Raw genomic sequence first — 15,409 nt, 5'->3', positions numbered from 1 at the left:
AGTTGTCGTGCAAGCACGCTCACGCGAGCATTACGAGATTAGCGGCGCGCCATTTTCAAATGCAGGCGCTCGGCTCGGCGAAAGGGAGCGAACGAGGAACGAGAGGGAAAAGAGGGCACACGCCGATCCACGCTCGAGAACGCGTATAATTGAATTGTCAGGAATCCGCGCGATTTACATGAAGCCGCGACCAATGCTGTTCCAACGTTCATAATCGCGTGGCGAACGAGTCTTTAACCCTCGAACGCCCGTGAGAAAAGCAACAACGTATCTACCCTCCTTCGCGGAATAATTTATGTTTAAGGGTAGTCGGATATTTCGAAATTATACGGTTAAGTTAGTTTAAATTATACGTCCGAGGGAAATTGTAAATTCGTAACCCGTAAATATGTACGTACGGTGAGTCGCGGAAGCGTTTGTAATTATTTTATCCGAAACAGTAATTATTTTATGAATTACTTCTTACAAGAGCCATTAGTGTAAAAAATAAATTAATGGAACTGTAAGTGTTAGCGGTAGTCGAATCAACTATCTTTTTAGTTACAGTAGCGATAAACAGAAGTACGATTATTCGAAATTAAAAATAAAATTCAAACGATATTTTCGTCGTTAGCTCGATGTCTAGAACCTTGGGAATATATTGGGTTGGCAACTAAGTAATCGCGGATTTTGCCTATTGATCCCATTAATGATTAGGTGGTAATGACAAAATCGCAATAATTTCCTTTTTATAATTTAAATCGTCATAAAATACGTTCGTATCGTTGAAACTATACTTCGACTGATAATAGAGATTCATAGATGTATAAGATCGCAGTATCTGGAGCTGAGCATTAATTTGTTCGTGTAAACCACGTTCTACCGTATCGTACATTTCCGATGAATAGGCAAAAGTTCTTTCACATTCAAATTCCCGCAGGTACTCTAAATCGAGCATACATAGTTGGAAGAGACACGCGCGATCGTGATATCAGTTAATAACGCAACGGAACAGAATTCATTGGTCAACATTAGACACATAGAACTCGCCCTCTGCCGCATTTTGACAATAGCAGCGGACCTTACGCTGCTACTGGGTAGCGTTCAATGAAAACGGCATTGTTACGATTTCCAAATAAATCGCGGCGTCGGTGCGGTAATGCCGCCGCTATGCCGTCGAAACGCGAATCAATTCGAATGGTAATTTAGTGGCGATGCTTGGGCGGATTATGCCGGTCGAATAGCATTTCAGATTCCTCGCGAGCATACATGCGAGCGCACACATGCATTCGCGAACCGCGTGTTCGATATTTCGAAATACAATGTAAAAATCACGAAATAAAATATCAGATTTACGAGGAAATTGCGTCCGCTTGCCGATTTACGAAATTTCCAAACATAGAGTTATTAGTAGCTAGAGGTTACAATTCTATGTACTAACCACTTGACCGAACCATTTTTTAACCAAATGCTTCTACCATCATAGAATTACAAATTATAAATTACAAAGAAACCAAATTTCTGTTCTACGTTAACTTGTTGAAAAACGGTACTCAATTCGTGCATTTGGTATTCTATTTGAAAACGGAACTTGTCATACGCGGTATTTAAATCTTATGAAACGTGTAGCACACAGAACGTAAGTAATGAAACGATAGTTTGCTTCTTAAATTACTTCTTTAAAATTACTTTCCATATTGCTTCCATCTATAAAAGATAGAAATGAAGAGAATGCTATTGAACGAGTGTAGGAATATTTTTCTTTTCGAAACAGGACTCTTCGGTTCGATAAAGTTTTACCGTAAAAGCGTACTGGAATTGCTAAGCCGACCATAAAAATTTTCAGAACGCAAAGAGTTGAAATCAAAAAGAAGTTTCCGCTAGATCGAATAATATTTTGTTTTCATTTTTGCATCTTTCTCTCGGTCGGCTATTACTCCCGAAAAGTTGTTCGTCGCGCGACATTAATATGGCAGTGTCTTCCCGCGCCACCTTCTTCGCCGGCAGTTAACACGCGCCCTCTTAAAGTTCCGTCCAACTTTTCGCCACTAAAACAATTTGGCCGGGGCGAGAGGCGACAGCGACGCGGATAAAGCCACCGCTACGCCCCGAGAACTTCTCTGCGATGTTACCGCGCTGTCGTAATACCTTTCACACCCCGATCGTTTGATAACGTAATCGTTCAAATTAATCCTTTTTAACAAGCGAACCGCGCGAACGCGTAGGCGACGAGCTAACGACGACTACGTGACTTTCGCGATTCGACGATCCACGGCTACCAACAACCACGCGCGCGCCACGATTTATGAATTTATACGCCGATAACCTATTCGGAATACAGAACGTTCCAGTCGATTATAAAACACGCACGGATTCGCCAATGAGCCTTCGAATGATGTCGCGACAAATTCGTGTCTTTCGCTCGAGATTCTTATTTAACAGTATGTAGCAGGTTATTGACAGGGTGAAACGATGAAAAAAACGTATTCGAACCTGTATTTGTACGCGTATACGAACGCATGTTATGTATGCCGCTAGCAATGTGTCAATATCGAAAATTATTTAATTTTTTAAAAACTTGGTCGATATTCACTAAATAGCGATCTAGGGGAATTTACAAAATGTGTACATGGAATAAGATGTTCATCGTTAACGAGCACATCGACTGTCACATGTAGGAGACGTAAACGTGTCGCGGTGATCGAGTACATTCGACGACTTCCGTTGACGCAGGAAAGTTGACATTAATTCGAATTACATGTGATTTGACCGCTTCGGGCCAATCATGCAACGCCGGATGCGGTTCGCCTCCGTATTTCAACTCCACGTGCGATTTAACGTGGTTACGTATTAAACGAAAGTACGGCAATTTCGCTCGATAAATGCCACAGGAAACACGGTGACGAAACGTCATTATACGACAATGCGTCAAATCACCGAAGGGAGAGAACGTTAACTCGCAACGAGAGTCGATGCACTGGTAATGTCAACATTTTCTCGTAGTTAAGAAACATGGTTGAACAAACAGAGAAATGTCAACATTGAAACTTACCGAATTCTCGATCGTAGAGTCCACAACGAGATATCACAACCTGCACCACTCGACCCTGTCCCTCTTCGCAAAAGTAGATGAGTTTCACGAAACTTAGTTCATGACCACTAACCGAAAACGATGTGCGTTCGTTCGCATCTAAAATGCAACTTGAACCTTAGCCCGCGCTTTGGTGACTGCCAAAGAACTGAGAGTGGGGATTCTCTACCCTTCGCCATTGTGTTCACGCGAAATCGCCACCAGATGACTGTACGGGTTTGGTATGATTTTACAGTAGATGACGTTAAGATCGACTTCTGCTATAGCAACCGCTGTTATTAGCAAATGTAAATATTACTTATTGAACACACAAAAAACACGCATAAGTCTCGGACAAGCCTAAGTGCTATTAGCAAAAGGAGAAACAAAAAAGGAAAAGATAGCAGCAAATCGACGCACATTAATACAGAAAATGATTTTATCGATGACGAATCTTCGTTTACCTTTTGTAACTAAAAAACCGGGTAAACTTGATCACAGGAGAGTACACAACACGGTCATTGACTAAAAGGAGGTTTAAAACGAGAATTTCACGTCTTTCCAATGTTTCTTCTATCAATGTTGCTTCTAACGACAAGAATTATTAGTAGCTATCAATAATAATTAATAATTATGACACATAATAAATTTATTATCACAATTCCTTTGTTCGTTCCTTTGACGACATTGCTGTACGATATTCGTATTTACCGCGACAGAATCCATATTACGAGAGGTCACAAGTGTACTCACAAAAGGCATAGACAAAAGGCAAAGGCTACCTACATAACCATGACGTTCTTAAAATTAACGCTGCGGGGAGCCACATTACGTAAACTATACATAACATAACAAGTAACAACGGCTAAGGGAAGGCAAATTTACTAATGAATAGCATAAAATATAAGAAACGTAAACAGAAGTGCAGCGATTAACAATACATTTTTTCAACGTATACTAAAATATTAGCATACATGATATAAGCACATTTCACAGAGATTGAAGAGTATGAAGGCTTAACAAATATTTCTTTATAAATCTATCCATAAATCTACATTTGCAATTATTCTAAGTAACCAAATAAAATTTGTTCAGTGATGATTATATAGATAACAGTGTTAGGTTATGTAGAGCTTGGAAAACAAATTATATGTATTTCTGTCAATAATTAAATATCAACAACGTTCGATCGAAACGTATAATGGAACTTGGCGACCTAATATTAATTCCAAAACTTGATAACGTTGCGTTGGTAGATAAAAGTGATGGCAATTACAAAAGTATAGATGGAAGACTATGTATTAGTAGTCACCATCTTCTTTGGTCTTCGCGACAAGGCGATGGACAAGAGCTCTGGGTACGATCTAATGTGAAAATTATTTTAGCATTATGATTGTTTGAAATGTTAGTTTAGTCCATTTATGTTCTATCTTCTTTCAATGTTTTTCAGCTATTATATCGAAATATTGATCTTATAGAGAAAAAATTGAATACCCAAAGTCCAGGTGGTACCATTATATTGAAATGTAAAGATTTTCACATTCTTCAATTAGATATTAATTCAACAGATGACTTAACAAATGTTGCGCTATCTATAGAGATGTTAACGTCACAAGGTGAAATACGTAACGTTATTTTCATCTTTGTAAAAGTATATTTTTTCCATATTTTGTATTAATTCCCATTTCTTTCTTTACTACAGAGCAAACTTTACAGTATCCCTTTTTTAATAGACCACAAGTTACTAACAGTACTATAAAACAAATAGAAGATGGGTGGACTGCATTTGCTCCAGTATCAGAATGGTCCAGATTGTTAACTGCTTATGCGGATGAATGGCGTATTAGTTATTTAAACAAAGACTACAAAGTTTGCAATTCTTATCCTTCTGCTGTTATAGTACCACGTCACATAGAAGATAAGATTATAATATCATCTGCCAATTTTAGAGATGGTGGACGATTTCCAGTTTTATGTTACAGACACGAAGGAGGGGTATGTAATATCATATTGTGCAGCAAGTACAATGCAATAAATTAGATATATATACAGGATTGATCAACCAACGTTACAGAGTATCTTGTTAAGAAGTAGTCAACCAATGTGTGGCACTAATGGTAAAAGATGTAAAGAAGATGAAAGATTGTTAAATGCTGTGTTAGGGCCAGGAAGACGTGGGTAAATACCACATTCTTTAAAGATTATACTTTAGCCGATCTTAGAAGTGTTTAACTATGATTTGATATTTAATATCAATCGCAGTGTCTCATACTAATAACAAAGTAATACTTTTTCGATCTAACCAATGTTACTAATGTAAAATTTGTCAATAGTTATATAATAGATACAAGGTCCATTAGCCAAGCTCAAAGTTCCAGAGCTAAGGGTGGTGGTACAGAAATGGATGCTGCTTATCCGCAATGGCGGAAAGTACACAAAGCGGTTCCACGACCCCATGATTTAGCAGATAGTTTTTTTAAATTGATAGAAGCTTGTAATGATATAACGTGTTCTACTTCCCAGTGGATCTCAAGACTTGATAACGGTGGATGGTTATCCGCTGTACAAAGCGCTTTAAATGCTGCTTGTGTAACTGCTCAGTGTCTTCATCAAGAAGTTGCAGCTGTATTAGTTCATGGTATATAATCTATAAAATGATTAAGCAAATACGATTATATTAATTATAGTATTACTAAGTAAGGATACTTGCTGCATTTTGAACAGGTAGTGCTGGCAGAGATTCTACTTTAGTGGTAACCAGCTTAGCACAAACGATATTAAATCCTGACTGTAGAACAGTACGTGGCCTTCAAGCTTTAATCGAACGTGAATGGATACAAGCTGGTCATCAATTTTTTAGCCGTACACGTCATGGACCATATCATCCATCAAATTCACAAAATCCAACGCATGCTCCGACTTTTCTTCTTTTCCTCGACTGTCTTTACCAACTCCATTATCAATTTCAATTTAGCTTTGAATATACAGTAGAATTATTGATTGAGTTGTACAATCATGCATATTACTCTAATTATGGGACATTTTTAGGTATTTACACATAATACTATTATATATTCATTCTAATACTTAATTTCCATATTTAAAATATTTTTATATATATTGGCTCCAGGTGATTCAGAAGCAGAGAGGGTTAGACTTCGATTATCTGAACGAACGTGCAGTTTATGGTCTTATATAAATCAGCCGGAAATATTGGAGAAATGGTTGAATCCTTTGTATGAACCAAATTCAGGAGTCATTTGGCCTAGCGTTGCACCTATTAGTATTCAGTTGTGGAGGGAACTTTATCTTGGCCATACAAGTGTTGCTCCATGGAAAAGTTTACCGTCATGTATAAAACAAATAAAACAAAACTATATGGCAGTACGTAAAGTTGCCAGTCAATTACAAATTCAGATTAAACAAGCGATAGAGCAAATGCGTTCAAACCCTGATATATGTTATGAAGAGGAAAATCAAGATGAGCATACTTGTATAGCACAATTAAGTCTAGAATCTCGAAATACGTGATATACATTATGGACAATGTAAAGAGGAAAAAATTTCATTTACATGAGACACACAATATCGTAATTTGAACTTATTTACGACATAAAATTACCAAGTATCATAATCGTATGTTTATCAAAAATTCATCAAAAATTCAAAAGTTATTTATCTCATATATACGTTTTTTTATGTTTCCTTAGGATAAAAATCAGTTTTTCCATAATATAGTAATTGAAATATAAATAACACGTTCACGTGTGTGAAGACGCACATTGTTTATTTATATTATTTATTCTTAAAGAATTTATTATAATATACATAAGATTTATATTATACATGTAGAGCAGAGGAAACAAGTATTCATTGATTCCATGCAGATATCCGGTCCCTTATATACGTCAAGTATTTGTAAATATAACATTGTACGAAGTATATAAACAGTGAAAAATGAAATGTTTACAACTACTTCGTATTCGATATTGTTTTATTCTTAAATATATACAAAATATTTTGATAAAAGAAAATAGAAAAACGAATGAATTATAAAATTATAGTACATTGATTCCATTCTCGAATTTTACATATATCCAAAAGTAAAAATAATCTGGACGCAGAAAAAAGACGGTAAAGACAAGTTCTTACCGTTATATAGAAAGGACGAATGAAATATGAGAAGGAAAAGTGGATAAACAGAGACGGATAGATCAGGAGGGGAGGGTTAAGGGCAGCAGGATTATTACTGCCAATGAAAAGAGGGAGATCGTTGAAGGGGAAATACTGCAGGTGTTCATATACAAAGAAACTGAAACAAATCCTATATTCACTGGTTTGAAATTTAAGTATCTTTCGTATATTCCTTACTTTTACACAAGAGTTGTATACTAGAATAATTTTAAGATAAGATCATACAAAATACAAAAGATTTCTTTTTACATGAAACGATATGAAATAAGATAGACAGAGAGAAAGATTTCCATTTTTTTTAAATATGTTACTTACGATGATATAAAAGTATATTTGTTCATCAAATATAGCGATATTATTTATTTCTTTGCTTCTTTTCTTTTCTTTACTTTCTTCATTTCTATGAATTATTTACAATAAAACACAAAATTTGTTGGAAAAAAACTGAAAAGTATTTTCTGTAAGTCCAACAAACAGGTTCAGTCTTGAGGATCGTCTCTGAACATCAGCTCGATTTCCCTGGATGAGTGTGGATCTAGTCACGAATAAAATTAAAAAACGTGGACTGAATTCAAACCCATCCAAGGCCAGCAAGCAAATCCGTTTTCTATCCTGATTTGTGATGTTTAAACTTGCCAAAATGTAGATTGTGAATAAAAAGACGTTCCAACAAAATTTCGTTGAGAAAACAAGTGCACGATCTAAACCAACAACGGAATCACGAGGCAGAATGTGGAGAAATGATGCGTTTGAAAATGGAATTGTAGAAGTTCCAGGTAGGGGAATAAAGTAAACGGGCCTGGATTGGTGTGTCTCCCTACTCCTCCTATATTACAAGTAAGGCCCTTAAGTGGGAAAGGGACCTTCGATGGATCGAACCACGGTCGTCCGTGGATCGAACAAAACACAACAAAAGATTCCCTATAACCTGGTTTTCACTATAATCACCTCACGGTCATATAGACAAATCTGGACACTCGCTAGGGAAAACCGTCCGTCTTTTGAGTAAAAAAAAATCAAGATGGAAAAGAAGAAAAGGTCTCGTTCTGTGAGATAAATAGAAATGAGAAGCGTCTCTGTCTGTCTGTCTCAGACATTCATAATATCTATGTATATGTGTATAAATCTGTCACGCAGTATAATGAGAGCTTTTCTTGCCCTCCACCTTGATTTTTATTGACTCAAAAGATGGACAGTTTCGTCGATGCTTTCGGTAGAAAAGAGTTCGGACTTACTTATATGACAGTGGTTCACTTTTGCACTTAGTAAAATATGGTCGGTAAGGAAATCAACAACGACACTGGTTATAGGGATTTCCTACCTTTCCTATCATTTTTGTTGCGTACGCGCTTTAATATATTTCCTCTTCCTTACTATTGGCTTTAATACCTCACTAAAATTCTCTAAAACTGGGAAGATATATTCGGGACAGTACGCGGATAACCGAAAACACTGATCTCTATCCCAGTATGATACTTCAAATTACCAATACGCGTGCTTATCTTTATGATTACGTTGGGTCCATCAGAAATAACCAATCAGATTTGCATTCCTCTGCATAATCCATTCCAAGATAATCACCTTTTCTGTTCCCTATTATACATATTATATGTAAATCATATAACCATTTCACTTTGTTAATGTAGCCTCCATGATTTTTATGCTCATCTTATTTATTTACGCTCGCATTAATGATAATCAGTTATGTAGTTCTTACGATGACCACTGTCGTATACATAACGCAGTCTGGCAACTCGCCGAATTTTTTGGCTGGTGGTGAATAGCTTCATTTTGAAGTCCTATCTTTAATTCCCTTACCTCTCACGTAGCAGCGCTGCTTGAAGGAACCCAAGAATGATGCACATGAGCATTCGCCATTATTGACATAGCCAAGAATAATGTTATTTGATGCAAAATTCAAAATCTAAAATACGCCTAATAACCAAGAAAAAATCATTATTTATTGGAGACATTTCGACAGAAATGAAATATAATTATTAGGTAAAAGAGGAACAGTACAGAAACCATTCTTCTTTTATAAGAAAGAACAAGATGAAAGTAATTTTATAAAAGTGAAAATATGGGATTGCTTTTTGAAGGTAGAATGTTAATAAAAAAGTTTTTCCACGTTATTTGTTATATAGTTTATCAAATATATCATTTTTCCAATAAATACAAAACTATTGGATCATACGCAAGATCGCTGATACATTATCCTTAACACCAACTATACAATATTATACTATCGCAAACTATATAGTAAATAATGTACAATTTTCTATATACATACCTACATTTTATTCAATATTTTGTATATAATACTACACAGCATAATATATATGTACAAAATAATACTAATTATATAAAAAATTATTACAATAATCTTTTTGAACAATTCTTTTTTTTATAAATTCCTCTTTAAAATGTTTCTCACATATTAAGTGTCTTGTCTTTAGTTCTCTTATATTAGGAATGGCTTTCTCCCATATATTTCCAAGTTTGAATTTTTTGATGTTTTAAAAAGACAATACTACCTTTGCATTTGTAAACACTTTGACAATCTGGCATAGCATATACAAGAGCCATCTTTAACATTAACAATAAGCTTTAGTTATGATTGTACATAGTATGTATGGCAACCGTATTAATTTATATAAGGAAAGAGTAAGTGTATTAGTAATTCTCTTTTCTCTATTTGCCATTCTTTCCATCCTCAGTGGGATTGCACTGATGACTGATGACAAATACGCATCGTCTGTGACTTTATCAACTTTGTTAGTTGGATTAAATATAATTCCTACATCCACTGCTATAAATCACAGAGAACATAAGAAACACTAATTTTTTATATGATCAGTATTTCAGAATATGGAACACGAGGATCCATAAAATGCAAGCTCTATGCTGTATATTATATGTATAGCATTCTATATTTGGTCAATTAGTTGACTATTACTTGAGATGCTATTGATTTTATCGATATCTGTTTTCAACAATTCCAGTGGATATAATTCTTATGTTTGTATATGGATTACGATGTTTGAATGTTATTAAGACAAATTTATATTATATTTTGTCTATACAGCAAGTTCCATGATTTTAAATACAGTTGTCATTGCTACAGTATGATTTGATTAACTAATCTGGCAATAATTTCTTATCTATATATTTACCACATAGTGGCATCATTATTTGTACCTTCTATATCTATAAAGAGGCCCTACGATATTTCTAGATATCGTATTCGATATCTAGAACAACATATTAATAATGACGAGTTTAATTGCGCAAATCGTGTAATTTGATGACACTATGATTAAACGTTGGTTGTCCTATGTCATTCGCGAGGTTCAAGTTACAATAAAACTATGATAAGCTTTACCAATTATCGTTCATACCTTTTCTTTAGCACTATAACGCCATTTTTCGTGATAATATACCATTTTTAACACAACTATCTGAAATATTTAGATGAAAAATACATCTCACGCTTTCTGCACTTTTCACATTCAAGCCAGGAAATTGTTAACTATAGCTGAAACTAGAAATCGGAAACCACGTGATTCAAGTAACGTGTATGTCAATATACAATTGACAAATGTGTATTGGTATACAATTCCAAATAATTTTAAAATGAAATTTGCTTTAACAAAAAATATTTAATGCTCCTATATTATCGAACACTTCATAAACCAATCGTTTATTTATATTACTAAGAAATATTGATATAGTATTTGAATAAAGTAGTACAATATTTAAAACTGATAATGAACGGAAAGAACTTTATAATATATGAATATTTATTCCTCAGTTAAAACTAATTTCAAAAAAATAATAGATTAATAGAGAATGTAACATATACAACATGTTAGAAATACATATTTACACATACTTTTATTATTTATCTTATCCGTAAAACATAATATCCTATATGAACAATTTCGTTAAAGAAATATATATATTACTTTAGCAGCTATTCGTATACTTGTTAGATATCATCCTTTAATACGATTATTGTATATTATTTGAAGACCGCATGAAAGGAATATGATAATTCCATATTAGGATCGAATTTTTAAATCGCTTTCTTGTCAAAATTGAAAAGTGCAACTTATCATGTTTTTCTCCTATGGTTTTCGTTTGTAAGTTTTTTAAACATATACAGTATACCGTTAAATTTACCGCCCAACTAATTTAGTAAGAAAAATTGTCGTAAGATGGTGGTAAAATGGACGACGAAAGCGCCATCTCACTTGCTATACGATGATCTGCAGGTCTGCAGGGTAAGAGGCAGGGCGGGGTATTACTGACGTCACTTTCGGCAATGTTCGTGGACATTCGAGTGGCCCGATCTAGCCCGAACGGGTCAATGTCTGAGGAGGCTTCGAAAAATTCGTAAGTGGTGTGGTGTTCGTGTGCACGGTGAGGAAGAGAAAACGTCGTCGTTGATTGTCGAGGAATTGGTTTTGCCGCGTAAGTCCAGCTCGCGCCTTTTACCCCTTTCCCGCCGTCAGGCTCGAGACGACGTTCGTATAGTGGTTTCACGATTATCGAAAGCAGAGGTGAACAACGACGGTGACGACGACCTCCCCTCGAGCAACGTCGACACGGACGACGACGAAGACGTCCACGTCGGCGTCAGCACGGTCGAAGCTTGTTTTTCCGCCTAGGAAAGCGGTGTTCGCGACGAAGCGTGCACAAGCCTGGCAAGTCGATAACGTCGGGCCTGACAAGTCAAGAAGCGCCAGGAGTGACGAGTAGTGACAAGATTCAAAGTATATCGAGAAAGATAGAGCGAGCGAGAAAGAGTGGTAGTGGAGGAGGTGAGGCAGTAGCGCTTCCCCCGCATACTCGAAAAGTTCGAGCGTAGAAGTGAGAGAAAACAGTCGAGAGAATAAGAGAAGCAAGAGAAAGGAAGAAAAGCGAGAGAGTGAGAGAAACGAAAAGAGACGATTGACGACTACGCCGTTAGACCGAAAAAGAGAGAACGATTGGAAGAAGTGTACGATGTAAGAACGACAAGCGTCGTATAGGTGTATCGTCATTGAGAGAAGAAAAATTCAAAGTGTTGCGGCTGTGTAGAAGCCACGGTGGCGAGTTACATAGAAAGATCACCAACGACGAAGAAATCCGACCCGTCAGTCGGATCATCGTGGAGTTGTACTATATAGGAAGGCAAGCAAGTGCGGTGGTGTGCCTCCACTGGCGAACGTGTACGAACCGTTCCGAAAACGTCAACCCCTGCCTCCCCTCGCGGCATAGCTCTCCGCAACACTCCGCGCCCCCGTCAGGTTATTAGGTAGTAGAACCGCACTTCTCGGTGCGTGATACTCCCTGACAGTCAGCGGTTAATACGAAAGATTGTCGCAAATTGTGTCAATTCGTGTAGTTGGACGCTATCGACGCGGCGTATATCATATTCATTGGTGGAGAATCGACTAGATTCCCCAAGGGAAAAGAGAGCATCGAGTGAATCGCGTATCGCGACGGTCAAGTCTATCGCGCGAAGTTGCTTGTGCGAACGGAGCGTATAACCCAGTGTGCGTTGTTAACGACGAACGTTTTGATTGTGAGAGTCGCTGCCGTCACTACCATTGCCACGCTACATCGTCAGCGGTTAACAGGAGCGTAATTCGTCGAAGAAAGTGTCGAGAAAGTGATCGAAAATTTCGGCGACCACCGTTTCCCATTTTCTTTATTTTAGTGATTCGATTAATCATCGTGAAGGAGCACACTGTTCTCCGACGTGGTTTCCGTTTTCTGGATCTTGCGCGCGCTTTGCTCGCTCGTAGCTCTTCCCTTCCATCTATCCCTCCTACTCCCTCCCACCCTTCCTCTCTTTTTCTTTCTCTCCCTCCATCCATCGATCGAGCGCGGCCGTGGCGTAATATAGAAGAACCGAACCGTGCGGACGTGCATGCGTGCGTGCGATGTAATTATCGTTCGTGCTGTCATTGATGTCCGAGGTGGTGTCGACGACGACAATAACAACGACGACGGCGACGACGACGACGCGCTGCTGGCTATCTTCACGTGAGGAAGTGCCACGGCCAGCCGAGGCGGCGACCAGCATAGGAATAACTAGAAGCGGCGTTTTATTCTAAAAAGATTTGAGTGTCAGGTGGCGGTGGAGAATCGGGTCAAGAAGATTTCAGAATGAGCAGCCGACCGAGGACCACCTCCTTTGCCGATTGCACCAACGCGCCCACGAATCCACCCCTGGGTGGCATGAGAGTCAGCAGTGAGTACCGTAGGCCGTAGGACGTGCCTTAACCTCTAGCACACATAGCTTTTACTCGGGTCTCTCGGGATTCTCTCCCTCTTCTTTCCCTGTGTTCCCTCCCCCCACTACGTCTCTCTTCCCCGAGTCTCCCTCCCTAGGAACCCCTTCCTCACTTGTTGCCCCTCTTACCGCGCTCTTTCTCTCGCCGCTTCGCTCGTTTGCCTGTCCGTCTCCGAACTCCGAATGCAGAGCTGTGCGTCTGCGTGCCAGTGCCTGGGTTACTCTTGGGAAAACGATGGAGCGGGTGCCCGAGGAAGAGGGTAGGGGGGACCATCACTTTTTTACCCGATGCTGTTCTAAGGATGTTCCTTCGTAATTCTCGTTTTTGGCGGCTTCTGCTGAATCCGATGTTTACGCGACACGCGTACCACAGTTGTGCTCGACTCTTCTTGATCGTCGCCCGCTCGATCATCGTAAAAACGCGATCTTCTCCGCGGGTGTTGTCCACAGAAACGCTGTGCTTCTCGATCGTTTTCGCCAGAAATCGCCGTTACGTATTGTCTTGAACGTTTTCTTACTGTGATATAGAGAAGTAGATGGTTATACACACTGTAGATTATAAATTGTGTAGAGACATGACAGTGAGATGTGTGGAACGGTAAACATTGTATTCGGCTGATACCGCTGCACGGACACGTTGAATTTCTTGATCATTTATTTTAATAGTACAGTACTTCCTAATGTGTGAATAACATGCGATATGTCAAGTTTTTCAAAGTGAAGAGTGATAGTTGCTCGACAGTCCTAACCTATGTTCAGTCTTGGCATGAATTGTCTGTGTTCATTGCATGATTATGGGTTTTTTTAAATGGTTTTTGAAGGATTAGACGAGAAATTGTGGGTGGGAGCTTGACAATAATGTTGGATTTCTAAGCTATACCTTTAAGTTACTATTTCCTTTATGCGATGGGGAGATTCAATGTCTTTTCTTAACAAAGCGCTACAAATTCTTTCTCAGTTAATTCCTTAAGACTTAAATCGGGTAACTAAGGTAACTAGGTAACTAATAAAGAATTATCCTTCGCTTTGGTTCTGCAACTTAGTTCTTAAAGTATGAGAGAAAGTAATCGAGTACAATAATATTATATAGAACTTTATTAATTCATGGAGTTTTATGTTATTAAGGTACAAAAGAATAAAATCTAAATCCACTAAGTGGTTTAAAATCATATTACAAGATATTAAGTTTGTATAATTGCTATTAAATTCGTTCAAGATCTTTTCTAGTTATATCTAACTGTATCGTGTAAAACATTACTGGCAATAAAGAAGTTCAATCGACACAGTCTCTTTTCTTTGACAAGAGACTTATGCAATGTCTATGATTAAAAATAGTATCTGCTTATACGAATGATTTTTTCATTGGTTGTATATTCAGATTCTTTTCTAATAGCTTGAGTAAGTAACTAAGAGCTCTGTGTGAAGTTCTTCAATTACACAGCACTTATGATCAAGAACATTTACAACTTTATATAAATACTGTTTGCCGTTTTATTCCAAATTATCATACCATGAAACTTAGTTTCTTTACAAAAGGCAGATTTCCATTATGAGTCTGTAGATTTCTAATTATGAGACATCAATAAATATTTTCCTCCAGATCTATTAATTGTAAACACATTAGTTTGTATTATTATGAAGAATCTAATCTTCTCAATGATATTTTCTTATCACTTGGAAACTGATAGTTACTGAAAGCTATTGTTTGAGAATTATTGGCTTCTTACAAACAATTGTTCATACAACTCTAATTCCTCATTTTTTTAACCCAAATAAGTAAAATCTTCTTTGTTATCTGTCTCGTTTTATCTCTCTAGTTTAAAGGCCAAGCTTTTTCTACTATTTTTCTAATTATTTCATGACAGTATCAGATGTATCATGAC

At 37.3% G+C, this 15,409-nt stretch overlaps 3 protein-coding genes across 8 annotated transcripts in view; 2 read left to right on the top strand and 1 right to left on the bottom strand.

Annotated features, from left to right (window-relative positions):
• The window catches only part of Con (leucine rich repeat protein connectin), a 350,962-nt gene extending 347,765 nt beyond the window's left edge, over window positions 1-3,197 (bottom strand). For both annotated transcript variants that reach the window (XM_069120653.1, XM_069120652.1), the window contains exon 1: window positions 3,032-3,197. The gene's annotated coding sequence lies outside the window, so the exon portion shown is untranslated. The remainder of the gene's footprint in view (window positions 1-3,031) is intronic.
• A 674-nt stretch (window positions 3,198-3,871) lies between these two features.
• LOC138183154 (myotubularin-related protein 9) lies at window positions 3,872-7,766 on the top strand. The gene is made up of 7 exons (XM_069119751.1): window positions 3,872-4,406; window positions 4,500-4,665; window positions 4,752-5,044; window positions 5,124-5,227; window positions 5,383-5,687; window positions 5,774-6,097; window positions 6,180-7,766. Exons 1-7 carry the CDS (start codon window positions 4,251-4,253, stop codon window positions 6,578-6,580), a joined length of 1,749 nt encoding a protein of 582 aa, XP_068975852.1. The 5' UTR covers window positions 3,872-4,250; the 3' UTR covers window positions 6,581-7,766.
• A 3,880-nt stretch (window positions 7,767-11,646) lies between these two features.
• The window catches only part of LOC138183563 (protein kinase shaggy), a 58,789-nt gene continuing 55,026 nt past the window's right edge, over window positions 11,647-15,409 (top strand). For 2 of the 5 annotated variants that reach the window (XM_069120670.1, XM_069120669.1), the window contains exon 1: window positions 13,747-13,786. In XM_069120670.1, the coding sequence (XP_068976771.1) occupies window positions 13,762-13,786 (25 nt within the window). In that variant the 5' untranslated portion in view covers window positions 13,747-13,761. Of the gene's footprint in view, window positions 13,485-13,746; window positions 13,787-15,409 lie in introns of those variants that run through there. The other 3 variants (XM_069120666.1, XM_069120668.1, XM_069120667.1) reach the window with 3 other exon arrangements.

The sequence above is a fragment of the Bombus flavifrons genome, chromosome 9 (assembly GCF_040668555.2).
Source record: "Bombus flavifrons isolate JBK064 chromosome 9, iyBomFlav1_principal, whole genome shotgun sequence".
Classification (NCBI taxonomy): Eukaryota; Metazoa; Arthropoda; class Insecta; order Hymenoptera; family Apidae; genus Bombus; species Bombus flavifrons.
The sequence above is the reverse complement of the archived record's forward strand: the minus strand, read 5'-3'. Positions and strand labels throughout refer to the sequence as shown.

What these genes read in the sequence shown, in the direction of transcription:
- LOC138183154 (XM_069119751.1), top strand. Translation starts at nt 4,251, where the DNA reads ATGGAACTTGGCGACCTAATATTAATTCCAAAACTTGATAACGTTGCG. An exon ending in AGAGATGTTAACGTCACAAG is followed by an intron (nt 4,666 to 4,751) that starts GTGAAATACGTA and finishes TCTTTACTACAG; the next exon opens with AGCAAACTTTACAGTATCCC. An exon ending in TAATTATGGGACATTTTTAG is followed by an intron (nt 6,098 to 6,179) that starts GTATTTACACAT and finishes TATTGGCTCCAG; the next exon opens with GTGATTCAGAAGCAGAGAGG.